Below are 25927 nucleotides of genomic sequence, written 5' to 3' on the forward strand. Positions count from 1 at the left end.
ACAAGCTGTAGAGAAAATTAATCATTCTCCGAGACAGTTTAATGAGAGCGTCAGCGCTAAATTTACTATTGATACAAACAACCTAATTTTGCAAAGGGAGACTTTTCTAAGTATAAACAATTTTTTTATTGTACGATGTACAAAGTCGAGCCATCGATATACAATAGCATGTTAAAACTCCGATGCCTCTCGAATTAAAGTTGTGCTTATAGAAAAAAAGTAAAATTAATCTTACGATATGCGACAAAAACTTTTTTTGTTTATTAATCTAAAATACATGCATATTTGATAAATAGGACCACGGATTGCAACTTGTACCTATTGATAATCTTCTAAAACTTACTTTAGTATATTCTAATAGCCATAGGTAACACAAGATTGCTGAAGAAGCTTTTAAAAAATGTATATTGTTTTCTGGAAAAAGTTTGATGTGGAATTAACCTTTTTCTTTATCATATAATTTACGAAGAAATGTTATAAAAATACATGTTTTCATAGTTCATAAAAGGTTACAAATGTAACAAAACAAGTGTCAATCATTCTCAATACTTTCAAAAACTTTTATAATATACATAACCTTTTAATCTATGAATTGCATCACCCATAACCCCTCATCATAGTATTGCAAATGTGCGTGGTGAAGATTGTTGATAGATAAAACCCCAAAGCAACACCAATCTTACTAATCAATATTTCCCATCGTAGGAAAAAAAAAAGAACTAGACACGATCTCGTTGCGAGCAACGAGGAGGTCTTCCATCCGCTGAAGACGGAAGACTCTAATAATAAAACACTGTTTTTCTCTAAATCTTAATTAAAGAGTGTTTTTCAACTTGTACTACAGTCAAACGCCCTTTTATTTTGAATATTTTAGTTAGAAAATTAGACAAAAAAGAGAAAGAAATAGATAGAAAGAACAAATATTGGCTCTGGCGAGATTAGAACACACAGCCTTTGCAGGTGTCTCAAAACATGGCTGACGCGAAATAATTCCCGAATTTGTCTTTGAATTTTGGGAGTTTCCGCCCGGAAGAGGAGCTGAGTTTTTGTATGAGATGAAAAACAACGTGTAAGATGTCTGACTATTCAGGTTTGGTAACAGTGCAAGGTCATTTGAAATATTGATGCGTGTTTGTGTCTGGAGGGGGGGGGGGGGGTGAAAAGACCCGAGCTTGATTTTCGTCTTAAATAAATCGAAAATAGAATTTTGAGGTGTGGATCTCGGATTCGGTTAACAACAATAAGGGGAAGTCCTAAAACAATGACTGATGCATTTTACCCATGTATTTCAGTGTTGAGAATGTTTTTTCGTGTCGTTTACTATTATGTTTGACTGTTTTATTTCAGCAGGATTGATAAAATCTTTATAAATGTAGAAATAACGAAATCAGTAACACGTAAATTTATTCGGTAAAAATTTGATGACAGTAATTTCCACAGTTCTAACATTCATAAGTAGTCCACACGCTATCGTAGATACAGACTAAACGGAAAACAAGAAATATACATGCAACTGAAATATCACACGGCTGCTTACATCCCTTGTACTGTGTAAATTTTAAGTCCCCGTACAAGCTATACCCGCCGTTTGATCTCAGGAATTTCGTCTTAATTATTCAATCCGCTGCATATTTGGCAGACAATAAGAATGGGGTCCGAGGTCCATTTACACAAAATGTCATTAGGATTGAGTAAGGAGCTCGGGAGTTAGAATTTTTTTCTACAGTACATGTCAAGCACGCCAATCGAAACTCAAATGCCCAAAAATTCATAACTCTCTTAAAAATGAAAGAATAGGTATGGTCATTAGTACAGTAATCTAGAATTGAACTAGGTTTAAAAAAATGGTTCAAGATGAAAGATCCAGTAAAATCAGGCCAGAAGAAACAAATGATTTTGTGAATAGGAAGGGGGGGGGGGTGCGTGTACTGTGTAAATTCAATTTCCACGTATAGGCAATAAGCGCCGTTTAATCTCAGGAATTTGTCTTAATTGTTCAATCCGCTGCATATTTAAATAACAGACAAGAAGAATGGTTCATTTTCACGAATTTTCATTAGGATTGAGTTAAGGGCTTGGGAGTTTACAGTACATATCAAACACGACAATTGAAACTCAAATTCCAAAAACTTCATAACTCTGTGAATAATGAACGAATTGGTCTGGTAATTAGTACAGTAATCTAGAATGGTAATCAGTTGAAATTAAAGGCCCAAGATCAAAGATCAAGTAAAATCGGGCCAGAAAAACTAAATGATTTTATGAATTGGGAAGGGGGGGGGGGTCAGTCGGTGACTTCTATATTAAACGTAGAATATTAAATTCTAAATATCACATATTACACAATTTCTAAATAAAATACATATGTTAGAACAATGTATAAGCGTTGATTGAAAGATGTAACTTGATTTTTTTTTTACATCTGTTTATTCTTAGGCTCAAACACTCATAAACGGGTGGTCAGTTTTCAAACCTTGTCGCAGTCACCCGTTCGTTTGTATAGTTACGTGTATAAACTTCGGAGGTTTTTCTAAATCCCAGACAGGCAACAGATTTGTTTCAGTATATAGACATGCACAAAAAAAGAAGAAAAAGTATATCGTCTTTAATAAAAATGACTTTTTAGCGTTGACTTCCAATCAGTAAGAAGACAATCATTAAACAAGGAATTTACAATTATTTGAATCCATAGACATTATCCCGTAACTTGAAATAAATACATATTTAATTTTTGGACGCCAATGTACATTTAGCCTCTATCCAATTGACTGCATGTTACCTGAACTAGTTCTAATTTAAATGCATAAATATTTGTACTTTAGAGAGAGAGAGAGAGAGAGAGAGAGAGAGAGAGAGAGAGAGAGAGAGAGAGAGAGGGTATTTTCTAGTTTTTTATAGTGTTTAGGGAATCAGTATATCAGCAACGTATGTCAATAAACACATTTAAATACATGCATGCGTATATCTATGTATGTGAATAAATACTAATCAGTCCGCCTTTTAAGGTCATGTAGAATACATACTTAAACATGGGTGCATTGCTAAATATTGTGTGTGTCATTGAGATGGCGGCATTTCTTTGATGCCGACAAAGCAACCCAGCGTACCGTAGGGGTACTTCGGCGGCACGTCTTTGATGCCTGCGATGCGGCGAGCGTTTAAATTTAGCGAACTGCTGACAGAAACAAGCTATCTATTTGTAATAAAAAAAAAAAAGCTGCTATTATTCTTTTTTACAATAAATATAAAACGGAAAACATTAAAATCTATCATTTTAAAGATAAAATCGTTAAACAAACCTCAATTAAGAAAGAAAAAAAGTTCGACACTTGGGAACTGAACCCGGGTCGCCTTGACACAAGTCCACCACCTTATCGACTGAGCTACGCGGACGCTCGCTTCAAGACTTTGAAGCCTAAAATCTCGAGAATGCGTTGATCGACTTTAAAACGGATTTCATATTCTGAAGTTATTTATGTGTCTCTATCAAATATTAACAAAAACAAAATTCAGAACAAAAAAGTTAAAAAATGACCTTTTTTTGTTTCCTTCCGGTAACAACCAGAAGTGACAACGGACGTTCGGATATGCGTAGTACACTGCGGCTGGACACTTTCTACCATCCCTCCAAATTTCAAAGTTCTATCTTAAAAACTTTTGGAGAAAACTGGTGAACAAGCAAAAACATAAAATCTTTAATATCTCGGGACCGGAAGTGACGACCAAAAAAAATCCCATGTACTTTTCTTACAAATTTTGTCATGAATAAGATCTGAAAGTTTTATCAAAATCAGCTGAAGCGTTTTTGAGAAAACGTGGGAGAAAAAAAAAGAATAATAACTAGACACGATCTCATTGCGAGCAACGAGAAGGTCTTCCGTCCGATTTTTAGAAGAGGAAATGACCTTGCCTTCTATCTTCATCAACGAAACATATCAGGAAATGCAGATGTGATCTAAAAAAGCGATTGATGAAAGATTATACACCCCGTTGGATCTCTAATTTAAAGGACCAGCCCCATTTTATTTCATATTAAATAAGAGGTCTTTTGACCTAATAACAGGTCTAATGACCTGTAATAAAAAGAAACCAAAGAAAAAAAAGAGGGTCTTCCTTTGTAAACGGAAGACCCTAATAGCAATAAGAATAGAAGGGTCTTCCGCTGAAGACGGAAGACCCTAATAATAAAAAACTGTTTTTGTCTAAATCTTAATTGAAGAGTGTTTTTCGACTTGTACTACAGTCCAACAACCCTTTTATGTTGAATATTTTAGTTAGAAAAAGAAATAAAAAGGAGAGAAAGTAATAGAGAGAAAGAGCAAATCTTGGCTCCGGCGAGATTAGAACACACAGCCTTTGCAGGTATCTCAAAACATGGCTAACGCGAAATAATTCCCGAATTTGTCTTTGAATTTGGGGCGTTTTCGCCCAGAAGAGGAGCTGAGTGTTTGTATGAAATCAAAAACAACGTGTAAGATGTCTGACTATTCAGGTTTGGTAACAGTGCGAGGTCATTTGAAATGTTGATGCGTGTTTGTGTCTGGAGGGAGTTGAAAAGACCCGAGCTTGATTTTCGTCTTAAATAAATCGAAAATAGAATTTTGAGGTGTGGATCTCGGATGCGGTTAACAACAAGAAGGGGAAGTCCTAAAACAATGACTGATGCATTTTACCCATGTATTTCAGTGTTGAGATTTTTTTTCGTGTCGTTTTCTATTATGTTTGACTGTTTTATTTCAGCAGGATTGATAAAATCTTTATAAATGTAGAAATAACGAAATCAGTAACACGTAAATTTATTCGGTAAAAATTTGATGACAGTAATTTCCACAGTTCTAACATTCATAAGTAGTTCACACGCTATCGTAGATACAGACAAAATGGAAAACCAGAAATATACATGCAACAGAAATATTACGCGGCTGCTTACATCCCTTGTACTGGGTAAATTTTAAGTCTCCGTACAGGCTATACTCGCCGTTTGATCTCAAGAATTTCTTCTTAATTGTTCAATCCGCTGCATATTTGGCAGACACTAAGAATGGGGTCCAAGGTTTTTTTCTACAGTCATGTCAAGCACGCCAATCGAAACTCAAATGCCCAAAAATTTATAACTCTCTTAAAAATGAACGAATATGTCTGGTCATCAGTACAGTAATCTAGAATTGAATTAGGTTGAAAATAAAGGCTCAAGATGAAAGATCCAGTAAAATAAGGCCAGAAAAACTAAATGATTTTGTGAATAGGAAGGGGGGGGGGGGTCGGTGCGTGTACAGTGTGTAAATTTAATTTCCACGTATAGGCAGCAAGCGCCGTTTAATCTCAGGAATTTCGTCTTAATTGTTCAATCCGCTGCATATTTGACAGACAATAAGAATGGGGTCAGAGGTTGATTTTCACGAATTTTCATTAGGATTGAGTGAAGGGCTTGGGAGTCAGAATTTTTTTTTACAGTACATGTCAAACACACAACTAAAACTCAAATGCCAAAAGCTTCATAACTCTGTTAATAATGAACGAATTGGTCTGGTAATTAGTACAGTAATCTAGAATGGTAATTAGTTGAAATTAAAGGTCGAAGATCAAAGATCAAGTAAAATCGGGCCCTAAAAACTAAATGATTTTATGAATTTGGAGGGGGAGGGGGTCGGTCGGTGACTTCTATATTAAACGTAGAAAATTAAATTCTACATATCACATCTTGCAATATGTGGTATTAAATAAAATACATATGTTAAAAACAATGTATAAGCGTTGTTTGAAAGATGTAACTATTGATTTTTTTTTTTACATCTGTTTATTTTTAGGCTCAAACACTCATAAACGGGTGGTCAGTTGTCAAATCTTGTCGCAGTCACCCGTTCGTTTGTATAGTTACGAGTATAAACTTCGGAGGTTTTTCTTAATCCCAGACAGGCAACAGATTTGTATCAGTATATAGACATGCACAAAAAAAGAAAAAGTACACCATCATTAATAAAAATGACTTCTTAGCGTTTATTTCCAATCAGTAAGACAATTCATTAAACAATGAATTTCGAATTATTTGAATCCATAGACATTATCCCGTAACTTGAAATAAATACATGTATAATTTTTTGACGCCAATGTACATTTAGCCTCTATCCAATTTACTGCATGTTACCTGTACTTAGTTCTTATGTACTTTAGAGAGAGAGAGAGAGAGAGAGAGAGAGAGAGAGAGAGAGAGAGAGAGAGAGAGAGTGAGAGAGAGAGAGAGAGATTTTCTAGTTTTTTTTTGTGTTTAGGGAATCAGTATATCAGCAACGTATGTCAATAAACGCATGCATACATGCAAGCGTGTATCTATATATGTGAACAAATACTAATCAGTCCTCCTTTTAAAGCCATGTAGAATAACGTTGGTGCATTGCTAAATGTTGTATACATACAGTCATTGAGATGGCGGCCTTTCTTTGATGCCGGCAAAGCGACCCAGTGAACTCTAATGCGGTCGTACTGCAGGGGCGCTTTGGCGGCATGTCTTTGATAGCGGCGATGCGAACTGCTGACAAAAACGAGCTCTATATTTGTACTAAAAAAGCTGTTATTATTTTTATTTATGATTAAAAAGAAACGGAAAACATTAAAAACCATCATTTTAAATGTAAAATCGTTAAACAAAACAAAATTAGAGAAGAACAAATAATCGGCACTCGGGGATGGAACCCGGGTCGCTTGGGCACAAGTCTAACACTCTAACGACTGAGCTACGCGGACTCTCACTTCAGAACTTTTGAACTCAAAATCTCGGGAATGCCTGGATCGATTTTAACACAAATTTCATATTCTGAAGTGTTTTAAGCGTCTCTATCGAATAAAAACATAAATAAAATTCAAATCTAAAAATTTGAAAAATTAAGGTTTTTCATTTCCTTCCGGTGACGATCGGAAGTGACGGCGGACGTTCGGATATGCGAAGGGCACTGCGGCCGTTCACTCTCTACCTTCTCTGAAAATTTGAAGGTTCTATCGTAAATACTTTTTGGAGAAAAATCGTGAACAAGCAAAAACGTAAAATCTTTAATGTCTCGGTACCGGAAGTGACGACCAAAAAAAGCTCGTGCAATTTTCTTACAAATTTTGTCATGAATAAGATCTGAAAATTTCATGAAAATCGGCTGAAGCATTTTCTAGAAAACGTGGGAGAAAAAAAAAGAATAATAATAACTAGACACGATCTCGTTGCGAGCAACGAGGAGGTCTTCCGTCCGATTTTTAGAAGAGGAAATGACCTTGCCTTTTATCTTCATCAACGAAACATATGAGGAAATGCAGATGTGATCTAAAAGAGCGATGGATGAAGGATTATCCACCCTGTAGGATCCTTGATTTTAAGGACCAGTCCCATTTTATTTCATAATAAATAAGAGGTCTTTTGACTTAATAACAGGTCTAATAACCTGTAATAAAAAGACCCGAAGAAAAAAAAGAGGGTCTTCCTTTGTAAACGGAAGACCCTAATAACAATAAGAATAGAAGGGTCTTCCGCTGAAGACGGAAGACCCTAATAATAAAAGACTGTTTTTGTCTAAATCTGAATTGAAGAGTGTTTTTCAACTTGTACTACAGTCAAACAACCCTTTTATGTTGATTATTATTGTTAGAAAATTAAATAAAAAGGAGAGAAAGAAATAGAGACAAAGAACAAATCTTGGCTCCGGCGAGATTAGAACACACAGCCTTTGCAGGTGTCTCAAAACATGGCTGACGCAAATAATTCCCGAATTTGTGTTTGAATTTGGGGCGTTTCCGTCCGGGAGAAGAGCTGAGTTTTTGTATGAGATGAAAAACAACGTGTAAGATATCTGACTATTTAGGTTCGGTTACAGATTGAGGTCACTTGAAATATTGGTGCGTGTTTGTGTCTGGAGGGGGGTGAAAAGACCCGAGCTTGATTTTCGTCGTAAAGAAATCGAAAATAGAATTTTGAGGTGTGGATCTCGGATTCGGTTAACAACAATTTGGGGAAGTCCTAAAACAATGACTGATGCATTTTACCCATGTATTTCAGTGTTGAGATTTTTTTTCGTGTCGTTTACGTTTATGTTTGACTGTTTTAATTTAGCAGGATTAATAAAATCTTTATTAATGTAGAAATAACGAAATCAGTAACACGTAAAAATTTGAAGACAGTAATTTCCACAGTTCTAACATTCATAAGTAGTTCACACGCTATCGTAGATACAGACTAAACGGAAAACAAGAAATATACATACAACAGAAATAATTCGCGGCTGCTTACATCCCTTGTACTCTGTAAATTTTAAGTCCCCGTACAGGCTATACTCGCCGTTTGATCTAAGGAATTTCTTCTTAATTGTTCAATCCGCTGCATATTTGGCAGACAATAAGAATGGGGTCCGAAGTACATTTACATAAAATTTCATTAGGATTGAGTGAGGGGCTCGGGAGTTAGAATTTTTTTCTACAGTACATGTCAAGCACGCCAATCGAAACTCAAATGCCCAAAAATTCATAACTCTCTTAAAAATGAACGAATAGGTCTGGTCATTAGTACAGTAATCTAGAATTGATCTAGGTTGAAAATTAAGGTTAAAGATGAAAGATCCAGTAAAATCAGGCCAGAAAAACTAAATAATTTTGTGAATAGGAAGGGGGGGGGGGGTCGGTGCGTGTACTGTGTAAATTTCATTTCCACGTTTAGGCAATAAGCGCCGTTTAATCTCAGGAATTTCCTCTTAATTGTTCAATCCGCTGCATATTTCACAGACAATAAGAATGGGGTCCGAGGTTCATTTTCACGAATTTTCATTAGGATTGAGTAAATGGCTTGGGAGTTAGAATTTTTTTCACAGTGCATGTCAAACACGACAATTGAAACTCAAATGCCAAAAACTTCTTAACTCTGTTGAATAATAATGAACGAATTGGTCTGGTAATTAGTACAGTAATCTAGAATGGTACTTAGTTGAAATTAAAGGCCCAAGATCAAAGATCAAGTAAAATCGGGCCAGAAAAATTAAATGATTTTATGAATTTGGGGGGGGGGGGGGGTTAGTCGTTGACTTCTATATTAAACGTAGAATATTAAATTCTAAATATCACATATTGCAATATGTGGTATTAAATAAAATACATATTTTAAAAACAATGTATAAGCGTTGTTTGAAAGATGTAACTATTGATTTTTTTACATCTGTTTATTTTTAGGCTCAAACACTCATAAACGGGTGGTCAGTTTTCAAATCTTGTCGCAGTCACCCGCTCGTTTGTATAATTACGAGTATATACTCGTTTTTCTAGTTTTTTGTAGTGTTTAGGGAATCAGTATATCAGCAACGTATGTCAATAAACGCAAGTTTAGCGTGTATCTATATATGTGAACAAATACTAATCAGTCCTCCTTTTAAAGCCATGTAGAATAACGTTGGTGCATTGCTAAATGTTGTGTGCATACAGTCATTGAGATGGCGGCATTTCTATAATGCCGGCAAAGCGACCCAGTGAACTCTAATGCGGTCGTACTGCAGGGGCGCTTCGGCGGCATGTCTTTGATGGCGGCGATGCGAACTGCTGACAAAAACGAGCTCTATATTTGTACTAAAAAAGCTGTTATTATTTTTATTTATGATAAAAATAAAACGGAAAACAATAAAAACCATCATTTTAAAAGTAAAATCGTTAAACAAAACAAAATTAGGGAGAAAAAATAATCGGCACTCGGGGATGGAACCCGGGTCGCCTGGGCACAAGTCCAACACTCTAACGTCTGAGCTACGCGGACTCTCGCTTCAGAACTTTTGAACTCAAAATCTCGGGAATGCCTGGATCGATTTTAACACGAATTTCATATTCTGAAGTGTTTTAAGCGTCTCTATCGAATAAAAACATAAATAAAATTCAAATCTAAAAATTTGAAAAATTAAGGTTTTTCATTTCCTTCCGGTGACGACCGGAAATGACGGCGGACGTTCGGATATGCAAAGGGCGCTGCGGCCGTTCACTCTCTACCTTCTCTGAAAAATTGAAGGTTCTATCGTAAATACTTTTTGAGAAAAATTGTGAACAAGCAAAAACATAAAATCTTTAATGTCTCGGTACCGGAAGTGACGACCAAAGAAAGCTCGTGTAATTTTCTTAAAAATTTTGTCATGAATAAGATCTGAAAATTTCATGAAAATTGGCTGAAGCATTTTTGAGAAAACGTGACAGAAAAAAAACCAATAAAAATAATAGTGAAAAAGAAACAAAGCAATAACAAGATAGAGGAAAAGAATCAAAGCAATAACAATAAGGTCTTCCGTTGGAAACGGAAGACCTTAATAATAGAGGAAAAGAAACAAAGCAATAACAATAAGGTCTTCCGTCGGAAACGGAAGACCTTAAAAATCCGAGTATGTTTATTTTCTTTCGAATAGCTTTTTCTATAATGTATGGATTACCATTTTTTAATAACTTTCGACTTGTGATAAATAAGTTATGTTTGATTTGTACAATATACATTTGTATTTTTATTAGCAATTCATAATTTTCTATTTACATTATGTATTTTTCAATCTATTTTGTGAAACATTTCATTTGTAATGAACATTTAAAAAAAATGTACTGAATCTTACATGTACTTGAATGTGGTATGTGATGCAGGATTTTTTTGGTTTAATATTGTTCTTTTTATCGAGCTGTTGTTAAATGCATGAGATTTTATAACCTACCAAACTGGGTAAGCAGGATGTGTTCCTTTTTCGCAAGCCAATGGTTTTCGGTCCACTAAGCTCCCAACAAATTAACCCTTGGGTTTTAGAGGCGAAGTGCAAATCAGAAACTCTTGGCTTGGGATGATGCACGTGTTCCGTAAGGTTTACAATAGTTAATCATACAACTGATAAATCATAAAATTTAAAGGAAAAATTGAATACATTTAAAGAATATTCAATAAAATTAATTCACACAAACTTAACGAACAAGATGAATTGATCAAAAAAATGCATTGAAACGATGTTATAAAGTATACATTATAGTACATGATTTCGTTGACACAGAGGGTACTTTTATGTTTTTTTCAAGGCTTTGGGACAACAGTTTGTTATCATTTTTAAAAAAAGATAATGAAACACAGAATCATCAATAACATTTTCTATAGTTCGATTTTAGATATATTTATTTTGTAAACAATGAAAATAAACATGTAAATAACAAATGATCTCTTTTGATGAATTTATAACAGAGAAATGAAAACATCAATATAAAAACGAAATATATCGATCAAATAAAAATATAAAACTATCTCAATATATGTATTCCGGTAAATAAAATTTTTAATAAACTATATAGGCATACATTTTTTGAAATAAAACTTTCTATCTGCCATATTTTATCTCTCTCTCTCTCTCTCTCTCTCTCTCTCTCTCTCTCTCTCTCTCTCTCTCTCTCTCTCTCTGGAGCATAATTCAGTTTATAAAATCTAAAACAAAATCTGTAAAGCATAAAGAAAACTGGCACATTTCTTCATTCAAGCTTCATACAAATATATGTATACAATGGAACAGTATTTTTTTCTATTCCTTTGTTCTTAATCAAGTGACATTTTCTTCTTTTTCTGATGGTCCATTCAGAGGCTGTCTTGCTACTATATCCATTTCAATATTTCCTGACATCCTACCTGACCTAAAACGAAAAGAAACACATGATGGAGAGGCACAAGGCTTGTTCGAACACTAATATCATATTTCTATATCTCAAGTTTCCTTCTTTAAACTACATTTAATGTTTCACAGTATGAACAATTGAACGATATGTATAATTTTCTTTATGCAAAAATTTAAAAAAGTTTATCAATAACGTTACCCAATCATTTTTCTCCTTCTTCTTAATAAAAATCTTTCTTAGATCTTTATTTTATTTTATACCATAAATAACGATAGAATTTTCCAGACTATTTTATTCCGTGTATGAATATATTAATCTACATCAATTATGAAAAGTACCCCAAAAAAAATAATTAAAGCTGCTTGGTGCGATTTTTTTGTAATTACAGTATAATTTTTTTTTTCATACAAATCATTTATCTTTGAAAGTTATGGACTTTCTCCTATTTACACCAGCAGAATCAGTCTCTTTTCAAAGTTTGAAATATTCAAAGTAATTAAAAATAATTTCTCTTTGGGCAAACGAAAAAACAAACCAAATGCATCATAGGAATGTTTAGAAAAAAGGAAACCGCTTGATGTCGTCCCCCGATTGATTGGGGTTATCAAACCCGCTTGCTATGCATCGATCGTAAAGAAAGCAGACTTTAGAAATATTAGCGAACAAAACGTACACATGGCATAATTGACGGGTAAAACTACTGCAATGTCTATTTTCATACCACTGGCGTCGGAAGCAAATTGAAAGTGGGGGGGGGGGGGGGGGCTAGACTAATCCTCAGAAATATTGAGGAAAAAGTAATTCCCAAAATCTTGAAAATCCTTATCCGGTGGGGGGGGGGGGGGGGGGGGGGCGCGCTAGTATGCTTCTGAATCCAACTTCTCCATCTTTGAAGGTAAATTTAGGAACAATAATCTTTCCTGTGAGAAAAAGTGGGGGGCTGAACCCTCTATCATACTATGTTTCTAATGGTTAGGTATAACTTTGCAAAAAAAGTGGGGGGGCTAAGCCCCCCCCTAGCCCCCCCCCCCCCCCCCCCCCCCGGTTCCGACGCCTATGCATACATATACTAAGCATAGCCATCGTTTAAAAGGTGCATAAAATTTGACATAAAAACGGACCAAGCAGCTTTAACGGATCCCAGCTCGTATTTTAAACAAAGTACAATCTAGATGCATTACTCCTGAGAAAGGTTTGCCCCGGCTTGTTAAACACTTGCCAATTTGTAAACTATACTCTGTCCCAAGATATTTTGGATTCACGTTTGGACGATTTTTAATAAAAATACACTTACCTGTGAAAGAAGTGCAATTGAAATAGTTGAAAGGGATATTTTCCAAGATAATTTCATTGACACATTATCATCTTTCACTCGGAAAAATTCACAGGAACGAAAACAGATTCCTTATGGAGATTTATAATGGGGAATGTTTACATCTTTTCTCCATTCGGAATACACTCGGAATACATCGCGCAATATTTCAACGTTATCATCCGGGCTTGCTGCAATGCAAAATCTCCGTAGACATCACATTTTTTAGCATTTTATTGAAACCTGATAAGCTAACAGGGGCGTTTTGACTGAGAAATCTTGGAAATTTTTTATACTTTTGAATGAACATCGTTTGGATCCTGAGGTATTTATAAATATCAAACAATTAGGCTAAACGTGAATCTAAAATATCTTAGGACAGAGTATAGTCAGGTCACAGATATTAATGAAAACTCAATGTATACATCATGACAATTTCATCAGAAATATTGAAGTAAAGAATTTAACTCAACAACAGTCTATTTATAACAACACCAACCGATCAAATGCTATCGTGTCTTCGATGGTCTCTGGTAATCTCCGGTTGAGAGTTTCCGGAAGCAAAAGGGAAAGTAGACCTGCAACAACTGCGCATGTTCCGAATACGGACATGGGTAAAACTCGTCCCACGTCGCCGCTAACCACTTGGCCCTGCAATATTATCAAGAGACAAGAGTTTTTAATTCATACGTTGAATTGTATGGCTGGAGAGCCAGATATCTTGTAATCCGGAGAGAGACGCTCCGCCGCTTTACCCTTAGGTTGGGTAGAGTGTAGGCAAATAAAATACAATATCGTCCCTCACACAATTCCACACGGTCAGGAGTTTGTTTCCTTAGTTTTCTAACCAACATAGATGCTGATGGTACAGTTTTTCTATCTCTGCAGTCAGAACGATATCGACTTAACAACTTAGTCTTACCTTCAAGACTAAAGTGCAAATAAAGGAATGCTGAAAACCAATACAGTCAAAATGAAAATGGAAAAAGTGGATTACCAGAGAGGTAAAGGATTATAATTGCTGACTCTTGTGACGTCATCCACCACAGATTATCTGTTTTAAACCGACTTTGGCTGCTCATATTTTTCTGAGGCTTTGCCTAGCTGGCTGAAATAGAAACAAGTCACTTTTGTTTAGTGTCTTCAGTTTCTTCCTTGTCAAGCCGACACCTTTTCCTTATACTTCTCACACCGCACACCCTCGCGGCCTGTCAAACAAATTTTTCTCAGAAATAAATGTTAATATTTCAAATATATGTCTGTACATACATTATAAACATAATAAATTGTATCGGACATGCAAAATAAGGATATAATCAATGAGGTTAGGGTACAAAAACTTGACAGAAAAAGTACCAAATCGACGACGTATGGGGCAATCATTCCACCGGTGCGCGCGCAGAAGTTGGCGACTCCCAGAGCTGAATTTCTGATGACGGTCGGGAAGAATTCTGCCGAGTACAGGAAAATTGTAGCGAATGCAGCACTGGAGCCAACCTTACCCACGAGAGACAAGAGCACTGTCACCCATCCTAGATCTGTTTGATAAAGAAACAGTGACAGTGCGATAATGAAACCAAAAGTTCTACATTTGACGTATTAATGTGAGATTAAATAGCGTCACCCCTCTATTTTTCATGTTTGATCTTGATTATCATAAGAAAACCTTAAATCATGAACTGTTTTCAAAACAATTTAATTATTGAGCTACGTCTCAATAGTTTCTCACCTGATGATCCATATAGAATTGGGAATATTGTGAGCACGAGCGCTATCCCCCCTGACAGTAGGGAGACGACGTAGACAGGTTTCCTGCCGACTCGATTAAGGAGTGGAATACACAACAGGAAGCCCACGATCTCCGCGAGGCTGGTCAGGAAAAAGTTCAGGTAGACATCACCCCCCAAGTTACTGACGTTCAGGGACAGGCCGCTAAACTCCATGGCAACAACCAACCTGTAATCATCATCATCATCATCATCATCATCATCATCATCAAATCCATACATCATTATCAAAAACAATAACTTTTTCATCATCATCTACAACACTTTATTATCATAATCATTATCAGCATACTATTTATGACCATTTTTATCAATGAAATCATCATCATCATCATCATCATCATCATCATCATAATGATAACATTTTTAAAAAGTGATGTTAAACTAGATTGATTTACATAAACAATGTTATTAAAATGAATTAGTTTTAATATCGTTATCAAACGTTAGATTAATATTATGGTCTTGTTTTGTTATGTCCTTTAAGGCCTGGTCATATGTTTTGTTCTCACGGCGCTATAAAATTTATGGAATCGCCGTGAAATTGCAAGAAAACTCAGATAATTTGAAGAATTAATTTTTTAAAGGAAAAGATGTGATGGCGACTGCAGCGTATATACGGAACTTCCTTAGTGCAAAACTGCTTTTCCATGGAGTTTTACTTGTAAATGACTGCTTAATCCCCGAATGCTCTTGCCGTGCTATAGGAGTTTTCAACTCGCGTTCTCTGTGTGCTGAATGCGCTGACAGCGTGCACAGGACAATCTTGTGACGCAGTGACATCCTAAAGGACTCCCAGAGTTTTCATGCAACTGTACAATTGATTTATCACTGCGTCTTTCGTTACCTGCGATTATGGTGGTGCTGGACACGCTGCCGCGCTGCCACGGAGATAACACTTCTCTTTTTCTACTGTGTGTTTATCAGAAGGCAGGGCATTGGCGCGTACTTTGCGCTCATAGTAGGCGCCGTCGAATGGCGTTCTTGACGATCCAACACCAACTACATGTAATGAATAAGTCGTTGTGTTGTTGCGCTGCTGTAGGAGACTCTACTGCGCGCACCTTGGCGTTATGTTTTTTTTTATGGACGCGTTAGGATCGCCTGAATATCGCAGCTCCACCGTGACATAAATTAGAAGAAATAAAATAGAAATACAACTCACCAGTTCAGACAGATGACAATACATCTGACCATCAGTAGGGGAGAGGAGCGGAGCGCCAGCAGTGACACCCTACCCACACTCGTATCCTTATCCTCCAGAACAAGGATTTGATCCGGGCACTTCCGGTTGTTGATTTTGGCGGCGTGTCTCAAGATTTTCTCCGCTTCGTCTCTTCTGCCACGGACGGCCAGCCACCGAGTGGATTCTGGCACCAACCTACAAAAAGGAACCATCCATAGGAGTTGCGTAAAGAGAATTAAGTTATTCTTCACAAACACAATCAAAGTACTGAAGTACTGACGGGAGTTGATTTTATCGATTATCATTTATTTAAAATCAACTTATTTTTCATGGCAATTAGTTTTCTAGTCTGTATTTGAATTACGCACTTTTGTTTTATGAATTTTAGACTTTTCCGACAAGAATTTCGAGAAACCCTATATGAGTCATGTTGTGTAATATTAAAGATAGATTTCAAACTATGTATAAGTAATCGAAGCAATTCTAAAAAAAATTAGGGATCCAAGCACTATTGATATCGAATTCTAGTCTCGTTCAACCAGACGCTCGGCTGTCTCCGTTAATCTCCGACAAGTAAGAGAGCCTTTCTGCTTGTCGGAGATTTACGGAGACAGCCGAGCGTTTGGTTGAACGAGACTATATTAAACTCTGGCGTAGGAATACATGAGACTATAAAAATATCTTAGTTGTTCGTATTATATAAAATCTGACTATTTTCAAAGTGTTTATTGATAAGTTTCCTTGAAAAACAATGCTTCAGCATACATTACTTTGAATTTTTCTATTATTTTTATGAACTAAGTCTTGTTAGCGGTGATGATTTGTGCTTAGGTCCAAACACTGTTTCACTTTCAGTTTGCAAGAGTTAATGCATAGGAGAGTTGATTAAAATCAACTCCCAAAAAACCATTTCCTTTGTTGCTTTTGAGTAAACAAAGTGTACATCGCCCGCCACTTAACACTGTGTTAATATAAATAGTAATTGAATTTTTATCCGTCTCCATGAATATTAGTTTAGGTTAATGACACCTGACTATGTACTTTTTAATTCATTTTCTTGATTGTTTGATTGTTCTAAAAGCGATCTTGGAAAACGACACGACCTAATTAAGAGAAACAGTAAAAACAAAGAACGGCCTTTACCAATGATAGGACAGGAAGAGAACGGTGGGTAGAGCCAGTGTCAGATTAAGATATCTCCAGTCTCGGATGAAATACGCTGCCCCTGCCAACAGCAGCACACCGAACCCCCAGAACAACATGTACACCATCCCAGCTAACATCCTCATATCGGGTCCAACCAACTCCAAATCTGTTAAAAGAAATCAAATTTAGTAAAATATGTACATGTAAGAATGGCTTGCTGATTTCATCTGTTTTTGTAGAATGCCATTCAATTTGTTAACTGTATTCTTTAAATATTCTAAACTTAGGTCTACATACCCATAACGTATGCTGTACTGATCAGGCCCCCAACGGAAATTCCCGAGAAGAACCGGAGCGTTGTGAAGACCCAGAAGTTGGTGACAAACGTCAGTGAGACGTTTGACACGATGTATAATACAGTGCTCGTTAAGAGAGCTCGCTTCCGTCCGTAGCTGATAAAACATTTCATTGAAGAAAAAAATAAAGCCTTGGATATTGAGCTTTGACATTTGATATTCTTCAGCTGAATACTGAAGATAATATGTTAAGGATGGCAGAATTTCTGCGACATTATCAGACATATTAGATCATCTAGATGAAATTCCTTAAAACAAAAAACGTTCAAATAGTTTGAAAACCTACAAGTTGAGTAATGTTGAGTTGAATAAGGTCACATACACATCAAGTTTTAAAAAATCAGGCTTACTTTATTTCAAGTAAAGGATAAATGACTTTAAATGTCAATAAAATGGTTTTGATGTAGGTGTTCTTAGTACAATGCCACTTGGCTATATCTATTTGTATTCTAATTGAGACTAACATTTCAAAAACCAGATGTAAGTATCTCCTTTACCAGTCAGAGAGGATTCCAATGGCGAGCGAGCCGACCGTCAATCCGGCCATATAGGCCATTGTAGCGTGTGTTCGATGTAACTTCTTACTGCAGACTAGGTTATCCTGTAATAATTCAATTCTGGGTGTAACGCCTCATTTTATTGGCTAAACAAATTTAACATAATTTGCCTACGTCACAATACGACCCGCGTGCAATGTGTATTAAATTTGCTTCACATTACATTTAAATTTTGTACAAATTATCGCATTTTTAAAAAATAATGATCCTTTTTTGTTGAAATTAAAAGTGTCCTCTTTTGAAATTTCCACAATGATGCACAGTATACCTATAACTGCAATTTTCAAAATCACTCTTATAATTTCCTTACTTTTATTTCAATTTCTGACATGCTACCAAAAATGGGGGGGGGGGGGGGGGGTGGACACCTTTGATACTTCATTGATTATCTTGAGGCTGGCCCCTCCCTAATGCTACGTGCCTGGTAGTAATGTCTTACTCTGCAAAACAAGTGGGGGACTACGCCCCCACCTTTTCCTCCCCCAGCCCTCCCGGTTCCGACGCCCATGACATGTACTACCATAAAAATGTTCACATTTGACTCTTACTGCAAATACTTATATACAATCTTCAAAATGGACTTGTATTAATATGCTGAAGACGAGCTAGTAGAAGGTCTTGTTTTTTGGACGAACAATGATAAATAGTGAATCACAGTTGACATACACATGTTACGGTAACTATCAACAATACAGCAAAGCAACGGCCTATAGCTATACCTACAAACCTGTGTGACAAATGTGCTGTCGAACTCCGTCTTATCGAACACCCAGCGCCGACATTCAAACGAGTACAAGCTGGAGTTGTGAATGGGAGATCTATCAGGAGTGGAGTTGTTGTGATGATGAAACATTTCACACCGGGAATACCGGATTCCTTCGCCGATACTGGAGTGGATATGGATGTCCAGGGGCACTGACTGGTTTACTAAGTGCGCATGCGCGGGGCCCTGGATGGCGAACGTGTCGTTATGGAGATCCGGTATGGAACACCTTTAATTTATTAAATTAACTCTGTGTTTACTCATACTAGTATTTCAATAATATTTTAAAACTTTCCGGAAAGTTTCCTTGATTTTGATTTACAGATACATGTACTAGTATTCAGTGAAAATTTAACAAGTTTTTGTAATTAATCTTAATTTATTAAACAATAGGAAATTTCTAAAAATTCTTCATTTACTCTTTCCTGATTTTATAACTAATGATCATGATCTATTTTTCCTTCTACTGGTGGATCTTTATTTCATAAAGTCAGGTATTAATCGCAATATTTACCTGTGATCGGGTGCAAATAATATGAAGAGGGACAGACATGTCTGTATTGCTGTAAACACTATAGGGAGAGTCTGTAGCACGTAGATTTTCTTCTGGTAGCGACCAAACGATCCAATAACTTCAAAAACGTCATCGTACGCCATCTTGTATTTAGAGATGTAATTTTCTGTTTTGAAATTACAAAAAAAAACTTTCTGTAAAGGTAGGAAAAACAAGACAAACAATTAAAAAAAACAATAACAAAACAAGACTTATAAAAAAAGTGGAAAAAGTTCGCGAATTTGAAAATGCTTTACTAACACACCTCGTTTAGATGGATTAAATCCTATCTAATGAATGAAGTGTATTTAGACCAGAAGTTGCGACAGATGCTAAACCTGTATCCGTAGAGAGACTCCCTTCCTTTGTCACACACCACGCTAACTGTTAGTAAGCATCACATCCTGTCCCACGGGATTTAGTGCTCTACCTTAGCTTTACGCTGGAGAGTATCCACAAAATACTTCTTCAAAAAAAATATTAATCTCAGACAATCACTTTCGGTTTTAATAGAAAACCACTTCCTGTCTATATCAACAGCTTCCTGTCTTCATAGACCACCAATTTTCATGGATACTACTTCTTTCGTTAGGACCCACAGTAATATCTGACGACTTTCACTTACACAGACGCCACTTCTCGTCTTTTCTCGTCACTAAGGCCGCTTTTTATTTTGCCTAACGCACTCTGCCGTCTCTACCCCGGTATAACTTTTCAGCCACTAGATAACTCAATGTGCAATCAACAAGTTTTCTGACAAATGGCACCATTTAAAATCCTTCTATTGTCTGAAGTTTAGGCCTTGTTGTTCACCCTTGCCTTGAACTGTTTCAAAAATCGTGTGGTTTATATGCATGCGACCCTCTGTAAAAAAATTTTTTTAAAAAGTTAATTATCTTGCAAAGCAGTTGTATATTCACAATTATTAATAGTCTATGAACACATGAAAAATAAGCAACATTCCGCTTTTGTCAGAAAGTCAATCCTTTCCCATTTTATTTTGATGGTGTTTTTTTTAAAATCTAAATTCTGACCTTGGAGGAGAATAGCGTCAATGCAAACCTTAACAAAGCGGTAAACCATGTATACACGATCAGTGCGTGCAGAAGAAACTGAATATCAAATACGATTGAGGCAGGACGCAATGATATACGTTTCTCCTCCATTTCTGTGTCTTATTCTTATTCTTAAAGTTTGACACTATAAAGCTATATATATATAAGACAATTAAGAAGGCTTGATGGTCGTGCCCATTTTAACACTAAATTTATTTCCTTAAGCAGGAGAGCTCTTTGTAAATATAGAACAAAATGTCCAAATTTCAAAGCTAAGAATATGATATTTTTTTCTTAATTTAATGATATTTCATAGTTGTATAGTTCACAACGATAATCTCACCGAAGGAGAAACATAAAACGCGTATGATCCGTAAAACCCGAACGGACTGAATGCATCGTAAGATATAATTGTCTACTGGTATTTTCTATCAGTGTTATTTGAAATGATTTTCTATAAAGATACAATGTATATACGCAAATTCAAAATGAATGTAAAATGAAAAAGTTATCCAGTTGTTTCGAGTATACAAACCCGGTACATTTTGTATGCATGCGACATTATCATAAAAAAAGATTGACGTCATGACGTGTATGGTGCACCTGACACGAAAAAAAAATGATATTTTTCAACAGCTTTTGACTGAAAACTATTGATGCTAGGATAAAAAAATAAGTTGAATCTCAAAAGGTGTTTCCTAGATTATATTTGAAAAATATGTGATAAAATTTTGAACGGGGCCGATTTTGATAACAAATGAACCAAGTTCTTTTAGAGTACATCTAATTATTTTTTGTTGACACCCCCCCCCCCCTCCCTCCCCATTCTTCTCAAATGTTCAGCAAAATAGTTTCGAATCCTGTTCACAAACAAATATCTAGGTCATAAAATGGCGGAGCATTCAATTTGTATCATTTAGGAGGTAGACATGCATTGTCCCAAGGGGTCAGGTTACAGTTCTGTCTATACCCTGAGTTCCTTGAACCCGGGTTGAATTACTAAGAAATGAATATGATTTCTGGGGCTTTTAAAAAATTGTCATGGTCACCTAATGAAAAAGTTGATATTGGCTTTGGGGTTTGGTTTTTGCCTACGAAAAAATTAACATATAGGTAAAAAGAGCTATTAATCAATTAGAGGTACGAATAAAATTATTTGACAAATGAATTTTATACATGTATACTTTTTTTATAAAATGGCGGAGTATTATATTCTTTAGGTAGTGGATATGCATTGTCCCAAGAGGTCAGATTACACGTCTTTCTATACCCCGAGATCTTTGTACCCGGCTTAAATTACTAAGAAATGAATATGATGTCTGGGGCTTTTAAAAAGTTGGCATGGTAACCTTTCGAAACATTTATTAATGGCTATGGTGTTCGTTTTTAGCACATTTAAAAATTAACAACAAAAATTATGAAAAAAAAACATTTTGTTTACTGGGAGTAAGAACATGATTATTCGGGCAAAATAATATTCATATATATGTATATATATTTTTATTATAATTATATACTTTAATTTGTACATTTTATCCGATTGACCTAGAAAGTCGTTGTACATATACTTCAAATACGGCTCATAATTTTGAACTTTCAGGAATTTGTACTGTCTAAGAGTCGTCTGCAGTTTGAAGTCCCCTGATTTTCTGCAGCGTCATTCCATAATACATTCACAGTTCAAGTGAACTAGTACATGTACGTCAATTTCATACAGAGGGCATTATACAGCGATCATTGCATGGCAAGCTAGTGCCAAGGACTTGTTAAAAAACCGTCAGGACCAAAATTCCCAACATAATACTGTTTATACACTGATTTAATCGAAGCTGTCAAAATGTATGCTTGAGAACAAAAATGGCCCAGCATGTTTTTCTGCGTGTGAATAAAGATTTAAATGTAAAACGTTTCTTTCTTCTAAAGTTGAATGTGCAAAAAAAAATGAAATAATTATAGATAAAATGCTTCAAATACAAACGCGTGAAGTCGTCAAGAGGCTATTTAGAAAGATCTGACCTGCATTTGATTCATAATTTAGTTATATGCACCCTACGTCTGAATTGTCAGGGTATATATTAACCCAGATGCCAAAAGTCTGTCATTTTTTCCTTTTCACTATATATTTCATTGAAAACCAACATTTTTCAAACAAACAAGCTATCATATAATACCCCTTCATCGATTTTGAAAGAAATTGGATCGATAAATTTAGATTTTTTCTGAATTGTTTTGCATAATATTTAAATATGTTTCCGATCGTTTGTTCCTAAGATTTGATATTAAAAATACAAAATAGGATTTTTCAACTCATATGCTGCAGAGGATATATAGTAGAGCTCTATAAAATATTAATAAATGTTTTACTTCAAACATCAAATTTTACAAAAGACTCACCTGTACATACAGTAGCTATGAAGTTTACAGAGAGTTGTATGAAGTTTACAGAGAGTTGTATGAAGTTTACAGAGAGTTGTATGAAGTTTACAAAAAGTTGTATTTTTAGTCAATTCAGAGATAAATTACAATTTAACAAAAAAATGCCGACAGATTATTCAAATCAACACAAGCTGTAATGTTTGTGTGTGAGTGAAGCTCTCGTGAATTACAATTGGAATGCCTACCTTAATGAACCGTAATTAGTAATGTATAACACATCTATGTAATCTATACTATGATAGAATTAATTAGTTGATTTTATCTGTTCATCTTGAACATGTAGGTTACTTACAGATCTATCTTACAAACTTTTTACGGCAAAATATATATCTGAAAAAAAGCCCAGCGTATATCGCTTTAACTACGACGCCCTCCCCCTAAAAACTCAACAATTAAAAATAAAAAAATAAAATAAACAAAATCCCAAACAAACAAAAACAAACTAAAAAAACAACAGCAAAACTGCAGACTTCACCCAAAGCACTGACAATACTTACCAAAGATAAAAGAACGACATTTTCCAAAACATCTTGTACGAGATATGAATTGACAGGATGTGGGTGTAATATGGTTGTTTCAGTTACTACACAATATGTATGACCATACCATCTTCCTTTGTGATGAATTGATTGTAGCGCCATAAAGGATGATCACGTTTACTTATCATGGGCGCCGAAACTTACCAATAGAATCTAGGTCAAACTTTAAAAGGAAAAAAAAAGACAATATTTAGTACACCCACAGCAAGTTGTTATTCATTTAAATTAAATTGCCTTTACAGTAATATCACATGTAAATTCTATTTAACTCGGCATGACTTGTAGATGAAACTTGACACTAATATTTTCAGAGTGCCTTTTTAAAAATTTTATTTCACAACAAGTAAAGTTGAAATTACTCTGTGCTTTTTCTAACGTGGATTTAATCACGTGTTGATTTGCATTTTGTATTTGTTTTTTTTCTCCAATTTTCATTTCGTTGTTTATGAATATATAGCGTACGGGGTAGTTTCTCTCTCTCTCTCTCTCTCTCTCTCTCTCTCTCTCTCTCTCTCTCTCTCTCTATTATTTTATGAACATTTCCAACACTATCATTTATAGCTGAATGTGGACATTTTCATCAGCGTACTCCCTCACCCCGAGCGTCAGTAATGCGTGATAATTGAACCCCCCACTCCAATGTGACATCTATTTATCTAAGATGTCCGTGTTTTGCTTTCTTGGGTTATAGTATTGGCGTATGTTATCATTGGTTTCCCTTTATTTTTTTAACATGAAACATAAGAAGCCGACCATGTCTTTTGCATGTTATCATCCCCATAAAATCTGTGTCAATGCGACACAGATCTACAACAGGTCACGTGTTTAAAAATTAAGCTTTCCAATGTCCAACTAGGAAAAAGTAAATATAATTGCAGTTTTAATTGTTGAGTTCAGTAGTACTTGAAAGTTTATCCGTCACTTTAGATCAGAGAATAATACGAATATTCCCAAAAGCATCAAAATATTATAGAACTAAAGAATTCGGTTTTAGAGTAGTAATGAGGAATAATGAATCATTCTTTTAGTATTATTGGGTGATCGAATATTTGATCATCTCATAATATGATTAATGCATGATTGTACTTATATCACTTATATTTATATAATTTTAAACAACTGTACCATTTAAATAATCATACATGAAATCGATTCGTATTGTTAACACAGACGAAGACACTAAAAACAACAAACATTGCGTGATAATTATACTGTCGGTTTTACTAGTGATCACAGCCGGAGAGAGGTGTGTTTCAAAGTTATAATATCTACTCAGAGAGAGAGAGAGAGAGAGAGAGAGAGAGAGAGAAGATTATGGTATGTTGTGTATAAGCGTCCAAGGGTTGTATGTTAACTCATACCTCAATTTCTCCTCTATAAGAACTTGAATATTAGAAAAAATAACAAAGTGACTCGGTAAACTTAATCAAACTGTTCGCATACGTTAAACAAAGAGAGCGGGTTGCATTTGTGTACTTCTAATTGAAAAGTCATATAAAAAATATTTGATAAAGATGGAGAGAAGAAGTAGAGTAAGAAAGCGAAAACAATTGAAAAGAGAAATATGAAAAAAAAAACCTATATAAGAAAGTTATATTGAAGAGAGAGAGAGAGAGAGAGAGAGAGAGAGAGAGAGAGAGAGAATAATGAGATTAAAAAAGAGTTGTCAGTGATACCTGGCTTTTCCCACGACTATAGTCAATCCCGTCTTGTACGTACATCTATATATATATATAAATATCACAGCTCACCCCTGGTATACAGCTGAATAAGTCCCGCCGATCTGTCCGCAAAGTGACAACTTCCGGTTAACTTCCCCTGTGTATCCTGCTACTGGCCGTGTGTCTGTCCGTGAGCGATGTGTCAGATGACGTAACAACTGACTGTGTGTCTGTTGCTGAGCATGCGTTAGATGACGTAACGTGGCGCGACATCCGGGAACTAGTTACATGTGTTTCTGTAATGCAGGGCTGCGTTTTACAAAAAAACTTATGATTTACGATCAAATTAATGAATGTTAATCACAACCTAATCAATATTTTATTTGGCTGTAAAAAAAAATTATGATAGTTGTTTAAATATGGTTTGTTCAATTTTGTTCATTAAATATAATTCCATAAAACTTAGAATATTTACGACATTGTCGTAAGTTCGTTTGAAAAATGCAGTCCAGGTCTGTGGGTTGTGTTTTGTTATTGTATTATTTACTAGCTGTGTTAAATGTGATGCTGTGATCTGTGCATGCAGTGCACTCGCTCTCTCGAACGGGCACCTGTTACACGGACATCTAACGCTGTGTGTATTTATTAAGTAACATAACAAGCAGAGATGAAATATAATAAGCAATTATTATTAAATAGATAATTGAATAAATAAATAATTAGATTCAGAGGCTTTCATGTACAGTAATGATACTATTGTCTTGTTTTTATTTTTAATTTTAATTTACTTAATATATGTTAACAAGCTTACAACAGTCATCATTTTTGAAATTGTGTGTTTACACCCACACATTACAATGCCAATTTACGGCATGACACTATTCACTGTATTGAAAATAAGGGAGGTAAATATATCCCACTTCTTAGTCTACGTTTGAAAGACTG

The 25927-nt window shown here is 35.3% G+C and overlaps 1 protein-coding gene across 3 annotated transcripts; it reads right to left on the minus strand.

Moving 5' to 3' along the window:
- Positions 1–11106: 11106 nt before the first annotated feature.
- Positions 11107–25087, minus strand: LOC128186187 (organic cation transporter protein-like). Of its 3 annotated transcripts, none has more exons than XM_052855955.1 (12): positions 25073–25087; positions 19557–20155; positions 19253–19418; positions 18703–18967; positions 17916–18019; positions 17360–17514; positions 17060–17228; positions 15896–16111; positions 14673–14899; positions 14300–14481; positions 13443–13594; positions 11107–11649 (listed from the first exon to the last, which is right to left on the minus strand). In XM_052855955.1, the coding sequence occupies exons 3-12, from the start codon at positions 19393–19395 to the stop codon at positions 11559–11561; spliced, it is 1704 nt and encodes a 567-aa protein (XP_052711915.1). In that variant the 5' UTR covers positions 19396–19418; positions 19557–20155; positions 25073–25087; the 3' UTR covers positions 11107–11558. The 3 variants fall into 3 exon arrangements, with proteins under 3 accessions (XP_052711915.1, XP_052711914.1, XP_052711917.1); XM_052855954.1 differs by lacking the exon at positions 25073–25087 and adding an exon at positions 23280–23473; XM_052855957.1 differs by lacking the exons at positions 11107–11649; positions 13443–13594; positions 25073–25087 and adding exons at positions 13797–14051; positions 23280–23473.
- Between the last annotated feature and the right edge of the window lie 840 nt (positions 25088–25927).

The sequence above is a fragment of the Crassostrea angulata genome, chromosome 5, assembly GCF_025612915.1.
Source record: "Crassostrea angulata isolate pt1a10 chromosome 5, ASM2561291v2, whole genome shotgun sequence".
NCBI lineage: Eukaryota > Metazoa > Mollusca > Bivalvia > Ostreida > Ostreidae > Magallana > Magallana angulata.